The 15,439-nt window shown below is 39.4% G+C and overlaps 1 protein-coding gene across 2 annotated transcripts in view; it reads right to left on the bottom strand.

The window, feature by feature from the left end:
- The window catches only part of pcsk5b (proprotein convertase subtilisin/kexin type 5b), a 227,813-nt gene that overhangs the window by 111,897 nt on the left and 100,477 nt on the right, over nt 1-15,439 (bottom strand). For both annotated transcript variants that reach the window (XM_060837841.1, XM_060837851.1), the window contains exon 6: nt 10,341-10,429. In XM_060837841.1, coding sequence (XP_060693824.1) covers nt 10,341-10,429 — 89 coding nt within the window. The remainder of the gene's footprint in view (nt 1-10,340; nt 10,430-15,439) is intronic.

Below are 15,439 nucleotides of genomic sequence, written 5' to 3'. Positions count from 1 at the left end.
CTATACTAACAAATGATGTGGAACTATAATGGAAAACATTTAATATGGCGTTAACTGAGTGCAGGAAAAATATATTCTGTAAAACAGAAAGAAATAAATACTAATTGAGATTCTATGGACAAATAAGGACACAATGAAATAAATTGAGTTTCAGAAAGAAGGATACAGAAGAGCACATGACAAAAACAGATTAAGAAAGTGATCAAAGCAATTGGAAACAAAGACAATCTATGAAATTAACTTGTTAGAAAACATAGAATGAAGTAAGAATGCACGAATAACAGAAGGAAGGGCTGGGATGGGAATAGAACCATTAAGCAACAGATAAGAGAAAATATCATGGGAATACCACAAAAGTGAGGTGGTAGTAGAAATATTAGATTATTACCGTGCTTCGATTATTTACCAGGGATAGAGAGCAGGTCAACATGACACTGAATGAGGAGATAAGTGTTTCCAGAAAATGAGGAGGTATATTGAATAAACAAACTTAAAAAGGGATAAAAAGCTGATATGCTGGACTGCATTTACGTATTTTAAATGCCTCAAGGGAAGAGAATCAGCAGAGGTATATATTTAATAATTTGTTTAAAATAAAAGGTGACATGCAAGAAGATACAAAATAGCACAGAAGAATCATTTTTAAAAAATGATTTTAAAACATTTTTTTAAAAACATTCTGCTTGACCAATCGTACTGAAGTTTTTGAGAAGATACCAGGAGAAAAAAAATGTTATTGCAGCATGTGCAATTTTCTGAATTTTCAAAAGGCTTTTGTTTAGTCACCCCACAATGGTCGAATGAATCAGATTAGAGACTGATACTCAAGGCACTAGCATCAGAATAGATTGCTCATTAACTTCAAAGCAAATAAAACAGAGAGGTAGTTATTCAGATTTGCAGAAGGTAGATGTGATATTTTGCAAGGATCAGCACAAGGACCACTGTAGTTCACCACGTGACTTTGGAGTCAAAACAAATTCCCAATGTATAGAGATTTGAACCAGATTTTGGGATGACTGCAACAAGTTAGAAAGCTCATTAATAGACTTGTGAAATAACAAGTAAATGGCACCTGAAATTCAGCACAGAAAAATGTGTAGTACTGCCTTTGGAAGGAAGGCTAGCAAGGTCACTTATGATTTGAAAGCTGCAAGACCTGGTGGCACCCTCAAGCAAATTCACTCCATCCGACTCCAATGGATGCTCCCTACACACCTTTCACCACCATTTCTGTACAAGCGTACATGTGGGCACATTCCCACAGGTACCTGGCCCTGGACTCCTGGGTGCAGACTCGAGAGACTGTTTTCATGGATTGCAGTCCCAGTTCTGTCCACTGCAGTTTTTAACTACACTGGGACCAGACAGCTGTTGGCTGTTCAAATTGGCTATGTGCTTACTGGGCTGGGACTTCCTCTTCATTCAAGTTAAGGAGACCCATCTCTATAATAAACACTCCTTGGATAACATTAGCTACTGACACTGCTGGTGGAGGAAAGGAAAACTCCATCTTGATAAACATGCTGGCCCTGATCTTGTGCAGTAAACATTTATAGAGCACATTACAGAATACTTTTAGAAATCCAAATACACCATGCCTGAGCTTGCCTTCATCCACATTTCTACCAATTTTCTCATTTCAATTTTACTTTCATAAAACCAAGCTTGGTTGTACAGTGACTTCTAAATGTCCTGCTGCTACTTCCTTAACAACAAATTGCAACATTTTCTTCAATGACTGATATTGGGTTAACTGGCCAAATCTTTCCTGCTTTCCATTTCCCTCCTTTTTTGTGCAGAAAGTTAAATTTGTGGTGTTCCAATCTGTTCGGACCTTCCCATAATTTAGGGAATTTTGGAAGATTACAACGAATGTTTTGACTTCCATTAAGACCTTACAATGCAGGCTATTATGATTAGGGTCTGATTTAACGTGCAATCCCATTAGTTTGCCTGAATCTTTTTCCCCTCTAGTGATAATTATTGTTTCAACTTCCTCTCCCCCAATTGTATACAATTATTGAGATTTTGATGTCTAACACAAAGAAAGGCTCCAAAAATCTGTTTGATATTTTGGAGATTGATTTGGAACCAAGGCAAATCCTTTACAGAACAAACATCCACCTTAGCTACTCTCTTCCTTATTATATATTTGAAGGTCTCACCCAGTTTTCCTATTTCTTGCTTATTTATTAAATCTAATTTCTCTCTAAATATCTTTTGTTATTTTATAATATTGTTCTAATCCTTTGACCCACCACTAATCTTCATAGCATTGGACACTTTTTCTTTTGATTTGAATGGCACAGTTAACTTCCTCAGCTATTCATAAATCATTCAACCTTCTTGTACAGTGTTACTTCCTCAATTTTAATATACCTTTGTTGGAAGTTAAGAAATATTCCCTTATGTCAGCCATTGCTCATTTAATGTCTTTGTTTAAATTTACTTTTCCAGTTCACTTTTGCTAACTCTGTCTTCACCCCTTTGTCATGGTTTCAATTGATGGTTAAGACACTGATTTCCCATCCAAGTTTATCAACCTGTAACGGAATGAGAAATTCTCGAATGTTCATGATTACTTGGCACGTGATGATCCCTTATGATATAATTAATCATTTCTATCTCATACAATGTTACCAGATCTGAAATAATCTGTTCTCTGGTAGGTTTCACATTATGTCATGCGATAAAAGACATTCACAAAGCAAACCAAGAAATTTAAAACACTTAATAACCTTCACTTATCATTTAAACTCTCAAATAGTTGAAGTAATCAACAGACTAGACTAAGTTATCCAATCTTGCCATGGTCGTGAATGGTGGTAGACAATTAAAACAACTCACAGAAGGAGATGGTTCCATAGATATCCTAATCTTCAATGACAGGGGAGCCTCAGGACAAAAGGCAGGGCTGAAGCCTCCATCTTATGCCAAAGAGTGAGTGGATGATTCATCCTTGCGTCCTCCTGAAGTTGCCAGCATCAGAGATGCCAGTCACAGAGATGTGCAGCACAGAAACAGACCCTTTGGGTTGTACGTTTGCTCGCAGAGCTGGCAAGTTTGTTTTCAGACGTTTCGTCACCATACTAGATAACACCAGTGCTTCGTTGGAGGCTCACTGATGTTATGTCCCACTTTGTTTGTGTGTCTTGGTTTCTTAAGGTGGGCAATATCATTCCCGGTTCTTTTCTCTCAGACGGTGGCAGATGGGGTCTAAATTGATGCGTGTGTGTGTGTGCGTGCGGCGTGTCCTATGATGGACATGCTGTCCCAGTCAAAGTTAGGTCCTTCCTAGTCTGTACGTAAGGATACTAGTGGTGGCGTGACATGCCTTTTGGTGGATAGTTGGCATTCATGTATCCTGGTGGCTAGGCTTTTGCCTGTTTGTCACAGACCCTACATGGCATTTTGTAAATGACGTTTGTTTTGCTGGTTGTTTGTATAGGGTTCTTTTAGGTTCAGTAGCCACTGTTTACCTGTTTGGTAGGTTTGGGGGTTACCATGATGCCAAGGGGTAGGAGTAGTCCGAAAGTCATTTCAAAGATGTCTTTGATATAAGGTAATGTGGCTAGAGTTTCTGGGTGTGTTGTGTCTGCTTGTTTGGGTTTGTTGTTGAGAAATTGACAGACTGTTTTCTTCCTAAATATGCTGTACAGGTATTTTTCTTCAGCTGCTCGTAGTTCCCAGGTGCTGCAGTGTGTTGTGGCTTGTTGAAATAATGCCCTGATGCAGCTCTGTTTTGTGGGTGTTGGATTAATTGCTTCTGTAGTTAAGTACTTGATGTGTGCATGTTGATTTTCTGTAGATGCTGGTTTGAAAGTTCTCCATTAACTGTTTGTTCTACTTTGACATCTCAGAATGGGAGTCTGTTGTCATTCTTCTCTTTTGTGAATTTTATGCCAGTAAGGCTATTGTAGACGGTGTTGTAGGTTTCCTCTAATTTTGTTCTGTTTTGTAATCACGAAGGTGTCATCCATGCCGTATACCCAAAGTTTGGGTTGGATAGTTGGAAGGGCTGTTTTTTTTTTTAAAAGAGTCTCTGCATTACTGCCTCTGCTAGGAACCCTGGTATTGGTGATCCCATGGGTGTTCTGTTGATTTGTTTGTAGGTCTTGTTATTGAATGTGAAATGGGTGGTGAGGCACAGGTCTACCTTGCTTGAGGACGTTGTCTTTGCTGAAGACATTGGTGCTGTCTGTTGTGTATCCCCTTGGTTCCTCTAGTGGTGAAGTCAGTGTTTCTTTGGCCAGTTTAATGTTAATTGATGTGAACAGGGCTGTTCTCCTTTGTAACATTATTTTGTCCTCGCCTATCTTGGTGTCTTTGATGGCATCCAAGAATTCTTGGATGGAGTGAATGGAGTGGCATGAGTCTTCCACTCGGTACTTCAGTGGAGTTCTTTGGCTAGTCTGTATGTCGGTGTTCCAGGTAGTGAGACTATGGGTCTGAGGGAGGCCTCTGGTTTGTGTACTTTAGGTAGTTTGTAGAAGCTGGGTGTGTTGAATCCATCCAGTTTCATTTTTGGGAAGTCTGTCTTGATTAATTGCCCCGATTTCTGAAACCTTTTCAATATGGATGAATTTCTAGTTATGGGGTCAGCTGTAGGTAAGTGTCAGTTTCTGCCAGGAGTGAGTTCCCTGGGTTGAGGGGAGTCCAAGACTAGAAGACAGACTTCAAGAAAATGAAACAGGATGGATCCAACGCACACCGCTTCTATGAACTACCTAAAATACACAGACTAGTCTCTACCTGGAATACAGACATACAGACTAGCCAAGGAACTCCACCAGAAACGGAAATACCAAATGGAAAACTCATGCCACTCCATTCACTACATCCAAGAATTCCTGAACACCAAAGACACCAAGATAGGGGAGGATGAAATAAATGTTCTCCTTTGACACAACAGCCCTGTTCACATCAATTAACAGTAAATGGGCCAAAGAAACACTGACTGCACTACTAGAGGAACCAAGGGGATACACACTAGACAGCAGCATTCTTCAGCAAAGACAGCGTCCTCAAGCAAGTAGACCTGTGCCTCACCACCCATTTCACATTCAATAACAAGACCTACAAACAAATCAACAGAACACCCATGGGATCACCAATACCAGGGTTCCTACAGAGACAGTAATGCAGAGACTATAAAAAACAGCCCTTCCAACTATCCAACCCAAACTTTGGGTATGTGACATGGATGACACCTTCATGATTACAAACCGTACAAAATTAGAGGAAACCTACAACACCATCTACAATAGCCTTACTGGCATAAAATTCACAAAAGAGAAGAATGACAACAAACTCCCATTCTGAGATGTCAAAGTAGAACAAACAGTTAATGGAGAACTTCAAACCAGTGTCTACAGAAAAAACATTCCCCCCCAAAATACCTAACTACAGAAGCAATCAATCCAACACCCACAAAACAGAGCTGCATCAGGACATTATTTCAACAAGCCACAACACACTGCAGCACCTGGGAACTACGAGCAGCTGAAGAAAAATACCTGTACAGCATATTTAGGAAGAAAACACCGTCTGTCAACTTCTCAACAACAAACCCAAACAAGCAGACACAACACACCCAGAAACTCTAGCCACATTACCTTACATCAAAGTCATCTCTGAAATGACTTTCAGACTACTCCGACCCCTTGGCATCATGGTAACCCCCAAACCTACCAAACAGGTAAACAGCGGGTACTGAACCTAAAATAACTATACAAACAACTAGCAAAACAAATGTTATTTACAAAATACCATGCAAGGTCTGTAACAAACCTGTACATCGGACAAACAGGCAAAAACCTAGCCACCAGGATACATGAACGCCAACTATCCACCAAAAGATATGACCCACTTATCACTAGTATCCTTACATACAGACTAGGAAGGAAACAACTTGGACTGGGACAGCACATCCACCATAGGACAAGCTAAACAGAGACACACACAGTGAGTTCCTAGAGGCTTGGCATTCTAACTGGATAGCCATCAATAAACACATCACTTTGGACCTCATCAACACCCTTGGAGTAAAGAGCTGGAATTGATATCACCCACCTTAGGAAACCAAGCCACAAACAGAAAGTGGGACATAACACCAGTGCTTTGCTGGTGGCCCACTGATGTTACAAAACTTCTGAAAACAAACTTTCCAGTTTACCACCAAACTTACAACCTGAACCACAACCAGAGATATAAATCTTCTCAAAACTCTTTGGTCCAACTGATCCATGCTGACTAGATATCACAACCTAATCTAGAGTTATTTGCCAGCACTTGCCCATATTCCTCTAAACCCTTCCTATTCATATACTCATCCACATGCCTTTAAAATATAATTGTACCAGCCTCCACCATTTCCTCTGGCAGCTCATTCCATGCACAGATCCTTAGATCTCTTTTATATCTTTCCCCTCTGACCCTAAATCTATGCCCTCTAGTTCTGGACTCCCCCACTAGTGATGGAAAGAGCACTTTCAAAGGCATAACCTATCCATTGACACTCAGTTTGGGTTCTATCAGGACCACTCAGCTCCTGACAATATGAATAGCCCTGGTCCAAACATGGAAAAAAGCAGCGCAACTCCAGGTGAGGAAAAAACAAGTCCTGATATTAAAGCGGTATTTAACAGAGGGTGGAATCAAGAGCCCTAGCAAAGCTGGAGTGCATGGCAATTGGGGTAAATCTTTTCATGAGAAACCTGTGTAGGCACAAGCAGAATGTGCAAATGCTACACAAACAAACAGTCACCCAAGGCTGGGAGCAAACCCAGGTCCTTGCTGCTGTAAGGCAGCAGTGGTAACCACTGTGCCATTACGCTGCTGGAAGAGTGAATGTGAAGAGTGCCAGATCACCCATGAGTCTACTGAATGCTAGAGCATGCTCAAGGCGCAGAACAGCCTATCATATTCCTATTTCTTATGGTCTTCTCACCCTCACAGTTGGCCCCAATATCATTGAACACAAACTGAACTTGACCAGACATATAAATACTGAGAATCTTTGGACAACATCTTCCAAACTTGCAACCGCATCCACCTAAAAAAGACAACAGGAGCAGATATAATAGAGCACCACTACCACCTGCAAGATCTCTTCCAAGCCACAACACATCTCAACTTGGGAATATATTACCATTCAAAATGCAACTCATAACCACCATATTCTCAAGGATCAAGTAGGGATGGGCAATAAATGTTAGTCTTGGCAGCAACACGCACATCCCTTGAAGAAATGATTAAGGACAACAACATTTTTCTCAAAACCGTGAAATCTAAAATATTGAAATTTAAACAACAAACCTATATCATTTCTTCGGTATACATGCGTACTTATGGGCTTTTATTTAAATTCTTTCTTTGGACATCTTACATACTGCTATGTGTTGGTGACAGAAGCAGTAAATGTTGAAGGCACTAAATGGGATAACAATCAAGCAGGCTGTATTATCCAGGATAGTGTTGAACTTGGTGAATATTATTGAAAGGAGAATTCCTGAAGAAGGGCTTATGCCCGAAACATTGAATCTCCTGTTCCTTGCCGGACCTGCTGCGCTTTTCCAGCAACACATTTTCAGCTCAGAATATTATTGAAACTCTACTTTCCAGGGTACTCAATGTATTAGCATGATCAGTTATCAGGAAAATGATGATGCCTGGAAGCAGATATTAAGTTGGCACAGGAGGCTTGTAGGATGGGCACAGTGCAACCTTCTCACTTTTCGCGTTGATAAGGTAGCCCCCTTGATCTCTTCCCGGAAGACTTTTCATGGAGGTGAGGGACCGTGTGAGATAGGCAAGGTACCTTTCTTCATTGTGAAAAGGTTTGATTGCGCCTCTACTTGCATAAATTCATTGGGATTTGCAAAGTTGCCAAAAAAAAATGTTTAAAGCATTGCTCAGGTATTTGCCGGTGGTTGCCTACACTGAACCAATCTAAGTTTTGTGCTACATGACCGATCATTCAAACTACCATTTTCACAACAGGATGCCACTGATCAATAATTCCATTTGCTTATTGAATGTAAGTGTTTATTCACAAGATTTTTAATTACTAGAGGGAAATGTTTGACTGAAATATTAACAATAAATGAAATATTTGTTTATATAAGTAACTGAACACAAATTTGATTGAGGAATTTTTGCCATTTCATTGTATTGAATGCTGATTTTTTTAAAATCAATGAAAGTTTTTTTTAAATCCTCTCCACCACCAACCCTCCCCCCCCCCCCCCCCCCCCCCCCCACCCTCCTTTAGTAGTCACAAAACCAATAGACTAGTAGCTGTTTCATGTGATGGTGGCATGGTGGCTCAGTGCACCAGGGTCCCAGATTCAGGTGGGACCATATATGTGGAGTTTGCACATTCTCCCTGTGTCTGCATGGGTTTCCTCCGGGTACTCCGGTTTCCTCCCACAGTCCAAAGATGGGCAGGTCAGGTGAATTGGCCATGCTTAATTGCCCGTAATGATCAGTGCATTAGTCAGAGTGAAATGGGTCTGCATGGTTTACTCTTCAGAGGGTCGGTGTGGACTGGTTGGACCGAAGAACCTGTTTCCACACTGTAGGGAATCTAATCTAATCATTTATATGCCACATAACAGATGAATTGGCAAGAAGCAAAGTCAAAGATGTGATTAGGGCTGAGTTGGCATTGAGTTAGTGTAGGGGCTATTAAGAATCAAGCAGAAAATAGGAAGCTTTAATATAGGAGGGGCCAGGTCGGATGAGTATATGGGTAAAGAGTGACACAGGTCATTAAGGACCATTGGGGTAACTGTAGGGTTATAGTCTGGCAGAGGAGATAGGGAGGTGAGAGCTGGAGGGATGTTTTCTCTGTTAATCTTTATTTTTAAAGTTTGTTTACAGAGCCAGGGTCCCTAAGGAGGCTTTCCAACCAGCACAGGTCCTGAGGAATTTTCAAAGATTCTTCCTGGGTCACCTAGCCCAATTAACCTTCCAGTCCAACCACACCTAGACCAATCATGTGAACTGTGGACAGCTATTTTTAATACCTGGGTTCGCAAAGCCAGGAATTTTTCCAAACTCTTTTCCTGACCCAGGAATTGAAATTAGGATCTATCACCTATATCTCAATCAATTTTCTGGCTGTATTAATAATTTGAATTTAGTTGCATAGAGTCAATTGGAGGTGAAACTTTTCACAAATGCCTTCTTCATAGTCACTACTTGCGTCATTTCTTTTAAAAATTCAGATTTGTTGGGCATGAGCTATCCTTTACAAATCCATGCCACCACTCAGATCAGCTGGACATTTTTAACAAGTGTTCAGTCATTGTATTCTTAAATATCAATGCTCATAATTTTCCAATTCAATAATAATTTGAGTGATATCTGGTGTTGTAATCTCTTCCCTACTAAAACAATGCACTAATTAATTTACTTCATCTGCCATTTTCTGATTTTCATTGATAATCTCATGACAATTGGTGTTCAAGTGGCCACAGTGATTCTACTTATCTTCTTTATCTTAATATATTTATAAAAGGTTGTGATTATTGGAGGTCTCATATGTTTCTTTCCATATTCCATTCTTGTCTGCTTTCTAACCATTTGTTACTCATTGTATCTCTCCCACTTACAAGAGTTTTCTCTTTAAAAATCTCGTATGTTTTTTCCTTGTGCTCTCTTTCTCCTTCAGTTGGCCATAGTTGCCACTTCAGCAAGTAGAATCCTTGCCCTTTATGAGTTCCAACTGGTTCTTCTTTTACATTGAATTCTTTATTGAACAATTTCCTTTGCATTTTCTCCATTCACAGATTTGACCAGTTTATTGTTGACAGATTATTTAATCCCATTGATGGCAACTTTGCTAAAGTCTACAGTTTCAGCAAGGGTGTTTGCATGACAGGTACTTTACTGTATCACGATTAATATTAAATAAATGTTCATGCATTATTAGGCTAACTAAACTTCATTTATTACTTGATCTAATAGAACTTGCTGCAGAAATCTATCCAGGCACATTCAAGGAAATAACTGTGAATTCAAATCCACTGACAGAAATTGGAGATTTTCAAATCCATTTGAACACTATACCCTGATCACTTGCAGGGAAAAATGACATTCATTCCACCAGTATGAACATTTGATCCTGGACTAAGGTGAATATATGTGTTCCAGACCAAATATCACTTTCTTTCTTTCCCTTGTGTCCATCAAATATTTGCATTCCATAATGCCCAGAAAACTCCATTAAAGTAAACAATGTACTAAAAAAGTGAAGTTAGAAAAAGGTAGCCACACAGTGCAGGCCTTTGCACATCATTGCTTTCATTTTAGAATGGAAAGATTTCACAAACCTCCAATCTTGGCATTGTAAGCAACTCCTATTGTGCAATGTGAATTGTTTGCAACAGCAGCTACTTCTCCTGCACATCGAGTCCCATGCCTGCAGTAGAACATGGAAAAAAAATGCATTAGACACTGGCACCAAACAGTGAAATTTCAAATGTACAGACCATTCTGGAAGATAAGTAATGGGGTTCCCCAGGAGTTGATGCTAGAACTGCCGCTATTGTTGATGTACGTTAGCGACTTTGACTTGGGTATACAATCACAATTTTAAAAACTGCAAATGACAAAAAAAAATCAGTGTATTATGAATTGGGAGGAGGACAGTATTATACTTCAAAACATAAACACACTAGTGTAATGAACAGATACAAGAGATTTAAGGGTGACATGAAAAGGCGAGGGAATGGAGTGGAGAATGGTGGAGCAGACCAGATGGGTTTAATAACCTAATTATGCTCCTGCATCTTCTGGTCTTATGGCAGATATGCCTGAATTCAGAAGTGCAGTAGAATGTCTTGCTTCATTCTTCTCTCCAAAATCAATATAAATTACAAACAGTACAGTTCTAAAATTGTTACAGGATCTAAGACATGTATATGATGAACCTTTACAAATGACTGGTTTTGGTATGATAATTTTTGATATGATAATTTCATTGGAGTTTCACAATTTCTACAATTTAAAGTTTATCATGGAAGGTCATTTCAGTTTAGTGTGGCTGTTCACTCACCAATTCTCAAAAAAAAGCTTAAATCCAAGGTGACTACAATTCAGTTGCTTATGGATGAATACAAATGAAAGAACTACTCCAACTGCAATTTTAGTAGTGAGAATTTCAACATTATTAACTCAGTTAAGGTAAAATTGACATAACTGTGTAAACTATTGTTTTTACAGCAAGGTTCAAGGATATTTCAATTCCAAGTTCCAAACTAAACATCACAATAGTGCTAAACGCCAAAAGCCAAAATAAATAAATTGGAATATTTCAACTTGAGAGATGAGTCACTACAACTTATCCTGTTTGGAGGGCTGGAGTTGAAAATCTGGTGAAACAGGATCTAATCAGAAAAAAGATATTTAGGCAAAAACTGTGTGGAGGAGGAAGAATATTTGACTCCAGAACCTAAAATCTCTTGGAAGGGGTGTTGTCTTAAGTTATATTCCTTACTTCTGGATGGTAGAATTGCTGCTTTTACAGAGCATTAACAAATGGGTGCAGTAGGATCAAACACAAACTCAACTTTCAACAAGTAGCCACTTTTTCAGCTACATTTTCAGTATCTTGAATGCATTCTTTACGTAACATTCTGATGACACTAAATCGATAATATTGACATTTCTTAACAGAAATGAAATAAGATACTTTAGCATGGGACATGTTTTGAAACTTGGCAAACTTATTTACAGTATTTGATAAAGGTCCATATATACGGTCTATATAATGCTGACAAAAACAACAAATCTTCTCATTCTCCTTTCTACATAATAAAAGAACATTATTTTCGTATGTGCTCTTTCAATAAACCCACAATTCTGACCTCACTCAAAGGGTTAGCAAATTGCAGTAAATATTTCAGCAGAAATAAATTTGGTGCAATTCCCTGAAATTGTCTGAAAAGTAGAATGATACTAGATGTGCCATTTATTGGTTTATCTGTCAAGTATTTCCTGTTTCAGCACGATATGGAGAGGTGATATGTTAGTCATATTACACATACAATGGCCAAATATTACCTGCATTCATTAAGTAAACTTAGCCCACAATTTATTCGGTTACGATTCTACTGGTCTGACCAGGTGAATCATGTCATGGCTTTTGAAATAAAAATATAGGATTAATCTAACTGAAGCAAGCTGAAAATTGAAGTAGTAACCTCACAATTTTTGACTAAATTATTAATAGCATGGATATTTTCTATACAGCCCAACAAACAAAACTAATAAAAATTAACTGGCATTTAATTAGCACCCTAATCTTAATTGTTTTGTTTCATGAAAACCTTTAGAATTCATTTCCAACTATAAAGCTCCTTCTGAAGATATGACTTGAAAACTACAAAATTCTATACATAAGACAAAGCAATTTGCAGCAACGGAACATGATAAAATAGCCATAATTGTCGAGAGAATTTTCAAAACATGGATTTGTCAAAAGTAAATGCTCATACAATGTTTCACAATGAATTGGAGATGCTGGTGTTGGACTGGCATGTACAAAGTTAAAAATCACACAGCACCAGGTTATAGTCCAACAGGTTTATTTGGAAACAGTCGCTTTCGGAACGCTGCTTCTTCATCAGGTAGTTGTGCAAAATAAGATTGCAAGACACAGAATTTAGAGCAAAGGTTTACATTATTTCATTAGGCGAATTGCCCAAGCTAAATTGCCATAGTGTTAGCTGCATCATTCAGAGGGAAATGTGTCTGGGTGGGTTACTCTTCGGAGGGTCAGTGTGGACTGGTTGGGCTGAAGGGCCTGTTTCCACACTGTAGGGAATCTAATCTAAAAAAAAAATACATTAAATTTAAAAAGACCTGGATTGTTTGTAAAGTCTCTCATCTTTTACAATGAAGTAAAATGTAATGCTGCAAGTACAAATTCACCCCACGAACTGGTAAGTGTATGCATGCATAGGTGTGCGCACGTGCGCGTGTTGGGGGAGGGGAAAGGCATTTGTGTGCGTGCAGAGGTGGCAGTGGTTAGGAGTGTCTGTGAAAGAGTGTGTTTGTATGTATGTGAGAGTGTAAAGGGGTATATACGCCTGTGAGAGGGTGCATGTGGGAGTGTATATGTGAGCATGTGAGAGAGGGTCTGAATGCATGTATATGTAGGAGAGCACGTGTGTGTCTGCATCTGGTGCACGACGTATAGTACAATGGGGTCACCTGCAGTGTGACATGAACCCAAGTCCTGGTTGAGACCATCCCCATGGGTTCCTTCCACCCTGTACGTAGTAGTTATTCATGCGACTCAGACAACATTGTCTATCTCATACACTGCAGGCAAGGATGGCCCAAGGCATGATACATTAGCAAGACCAAGGAGAGGCTACGGAAACGGATGAATGGACGCTGCAAAATCAACAGACAGGAGTGTTCCCTCCCAGTCAGAGAACACTTCAGTGGTCCAGGACATTCGACCTTGGACTTTTGGGTGACTTGTCCTCCCAGGCAGACTTCAGGACAGGAACAATGAAAATGGCCGAGCAGAAGCTGATAGCCAGGTTTGGGGATGGCCTCAACCAGGACCTTGGGCTCTAGTCACGCTACAGGTGCGCCATTGCACAATATACACAAGCAGGTGCACGCGCACTCTTACAGACGCATACACTCTCAGACCCTGTCTCATACACTCCCACACTTATGTATGCACCCTCTCAGACTTCGACCCCTTTACACTCTCACATACATACAAACAGTCTCATAGACACTCAGACCCCTCCCCCGCACCACCCACATATACATGTGGGGTGAAATTGTACTTGCAGAATTACATTTTATTTTGCTCAGAAACTGCATTAATCCATGTAAGATTCTGCAATCTGTTTTTTTTCCAATTAGAATCAGTCTGACCATCGTGGTACAGACAGTCGCACACAGGGCAGCTCACACCTTCGATACATTATCTGGGCTGACATGGCACCAATCGTTAAAGTTCACTTGAGAATGTAACTTGTAAATGATCTGTGATTTACATATGCAAGAACTGAAACCAGCATGGTCATTCTAAAAGATGAGAGAGACTTAACAAATAATCTAGGTCTTTTTAAATATATAATTTCAGTTACATCACACTGTAAACTTTTGCTATAAATTCTGCGTCTTACAAGCTTATACTAAACAGCCAACTGATGAAGGAGCAGCACTCCGAAAGCTATGTTTCCAAATAAACCTATTGGACAATAAGCTGGTGGTGTGAGATTTTTAACTTTTCACAATGAAAATAGTCCTTACTCATTGATATTCCATTGATACTCATTTTTCTTTAACACTAACGATAATGAAAATAAGCTTGTGAACCTCAGATACTTAATACATTCCATAGATTTCCAACCTGACACACATGTGGAGTTTTTTTTTAAATTGTCTTCTTAAAGTATACTCCAGAAAAGGTTTTAAAAAAAAACTCAACCACCAGAAACTTACAACAACCACAAACCATCAAGAGTCAAGGGGCAGCATGGTGGTTCAGTGGTCATCACCGCTGCCTCACAACACCATGGTCCTCATTTGATTCCACCCTCAGGCCACTGTTTGTGGGGAGTCTGCATATTCTCCCCATGTCTGCGTGGGTTTCTTCCAGGTGTTTCGGTTTTCCCCCTACAGTCCAAAGACCAGCAGGCTAGGTGGATTAGCCTTGGGAAAATGCAGGGTTACAGGGATAGGGTGGGGGAATGTTCTTCAGAGGGTCAGTATGCACTCAATGGGCCAAATGGCCTGCTTCTATGCTTTAGAGATTCAAATGATTCTAATGAAAAAAAAAGTTTCCTGAAATCTTTCAATTATGTGAACTCTTAAATAAAAAAAGAACTTCACCAAACTATATTTGGAATTAGCATCAGTGTTTGCGAAAAATAAGTGAAAGACATCAGCAGTGTGGATTCGTGAATCTAAAGCATCTGATCTGCATTAATGCTGACATTGCTTATCCTGGTAAACTCGAGTAGAATATCATGTTGTTATTCTACATCCCATATTTTGATAGCTTCGGTTTAAAAATGTAGATTCAAACATTTTTCAGAAGCTCCTCATTTGAAGAATGCAGAGAAAGAAAAAAAGTTTCTAGAAACATCTTAAAACAGTTGTTTTCTCTCAATCCATCCACTACTTCCAAACTGCCAGATTTCTAAAACTGAATGTTGGATAAGCAAAATAGTAATTTCTCCTAACAAAGTTTTCAGATGACCAAATCCACAGTCTTCCTCCCCATGACTAAAATTTAGTTCCTTTCCATCAACCGGATCTCCCTTCCTGGCAACTGAGGTTAAACTAAGCAACTTCGTTGTTAACATATTTAAACTGGGAAGTTAGTTTCGGAGCATGTATCAGACAATTGTTACAAATGCCTATTTCCACCTCTAACATTGTGCAAATCAACACA

The sequence above is a fragment of the Hemiscyllium ocellatum genome, chromosome 2 (assembly GCF_020745735.1).
Source record: "Hemiscyllium ocellatum isolate sHemOce1 chromosome 2, sHemOce1.pat.X.cur, whole genome shotgun sequence".
Classification (NCBI taxonomy): domain Eukaryota; kingdom Metazoa; phylum Chordata; class Chondrichthyes; order Orectolobiformes; family Hemiscylliidae; genus Hemiscyllium; species Hemiscyllium ocellatum.
This window is presented reverse-complemented; position numbering and strand designations above follow the sequence as displayed.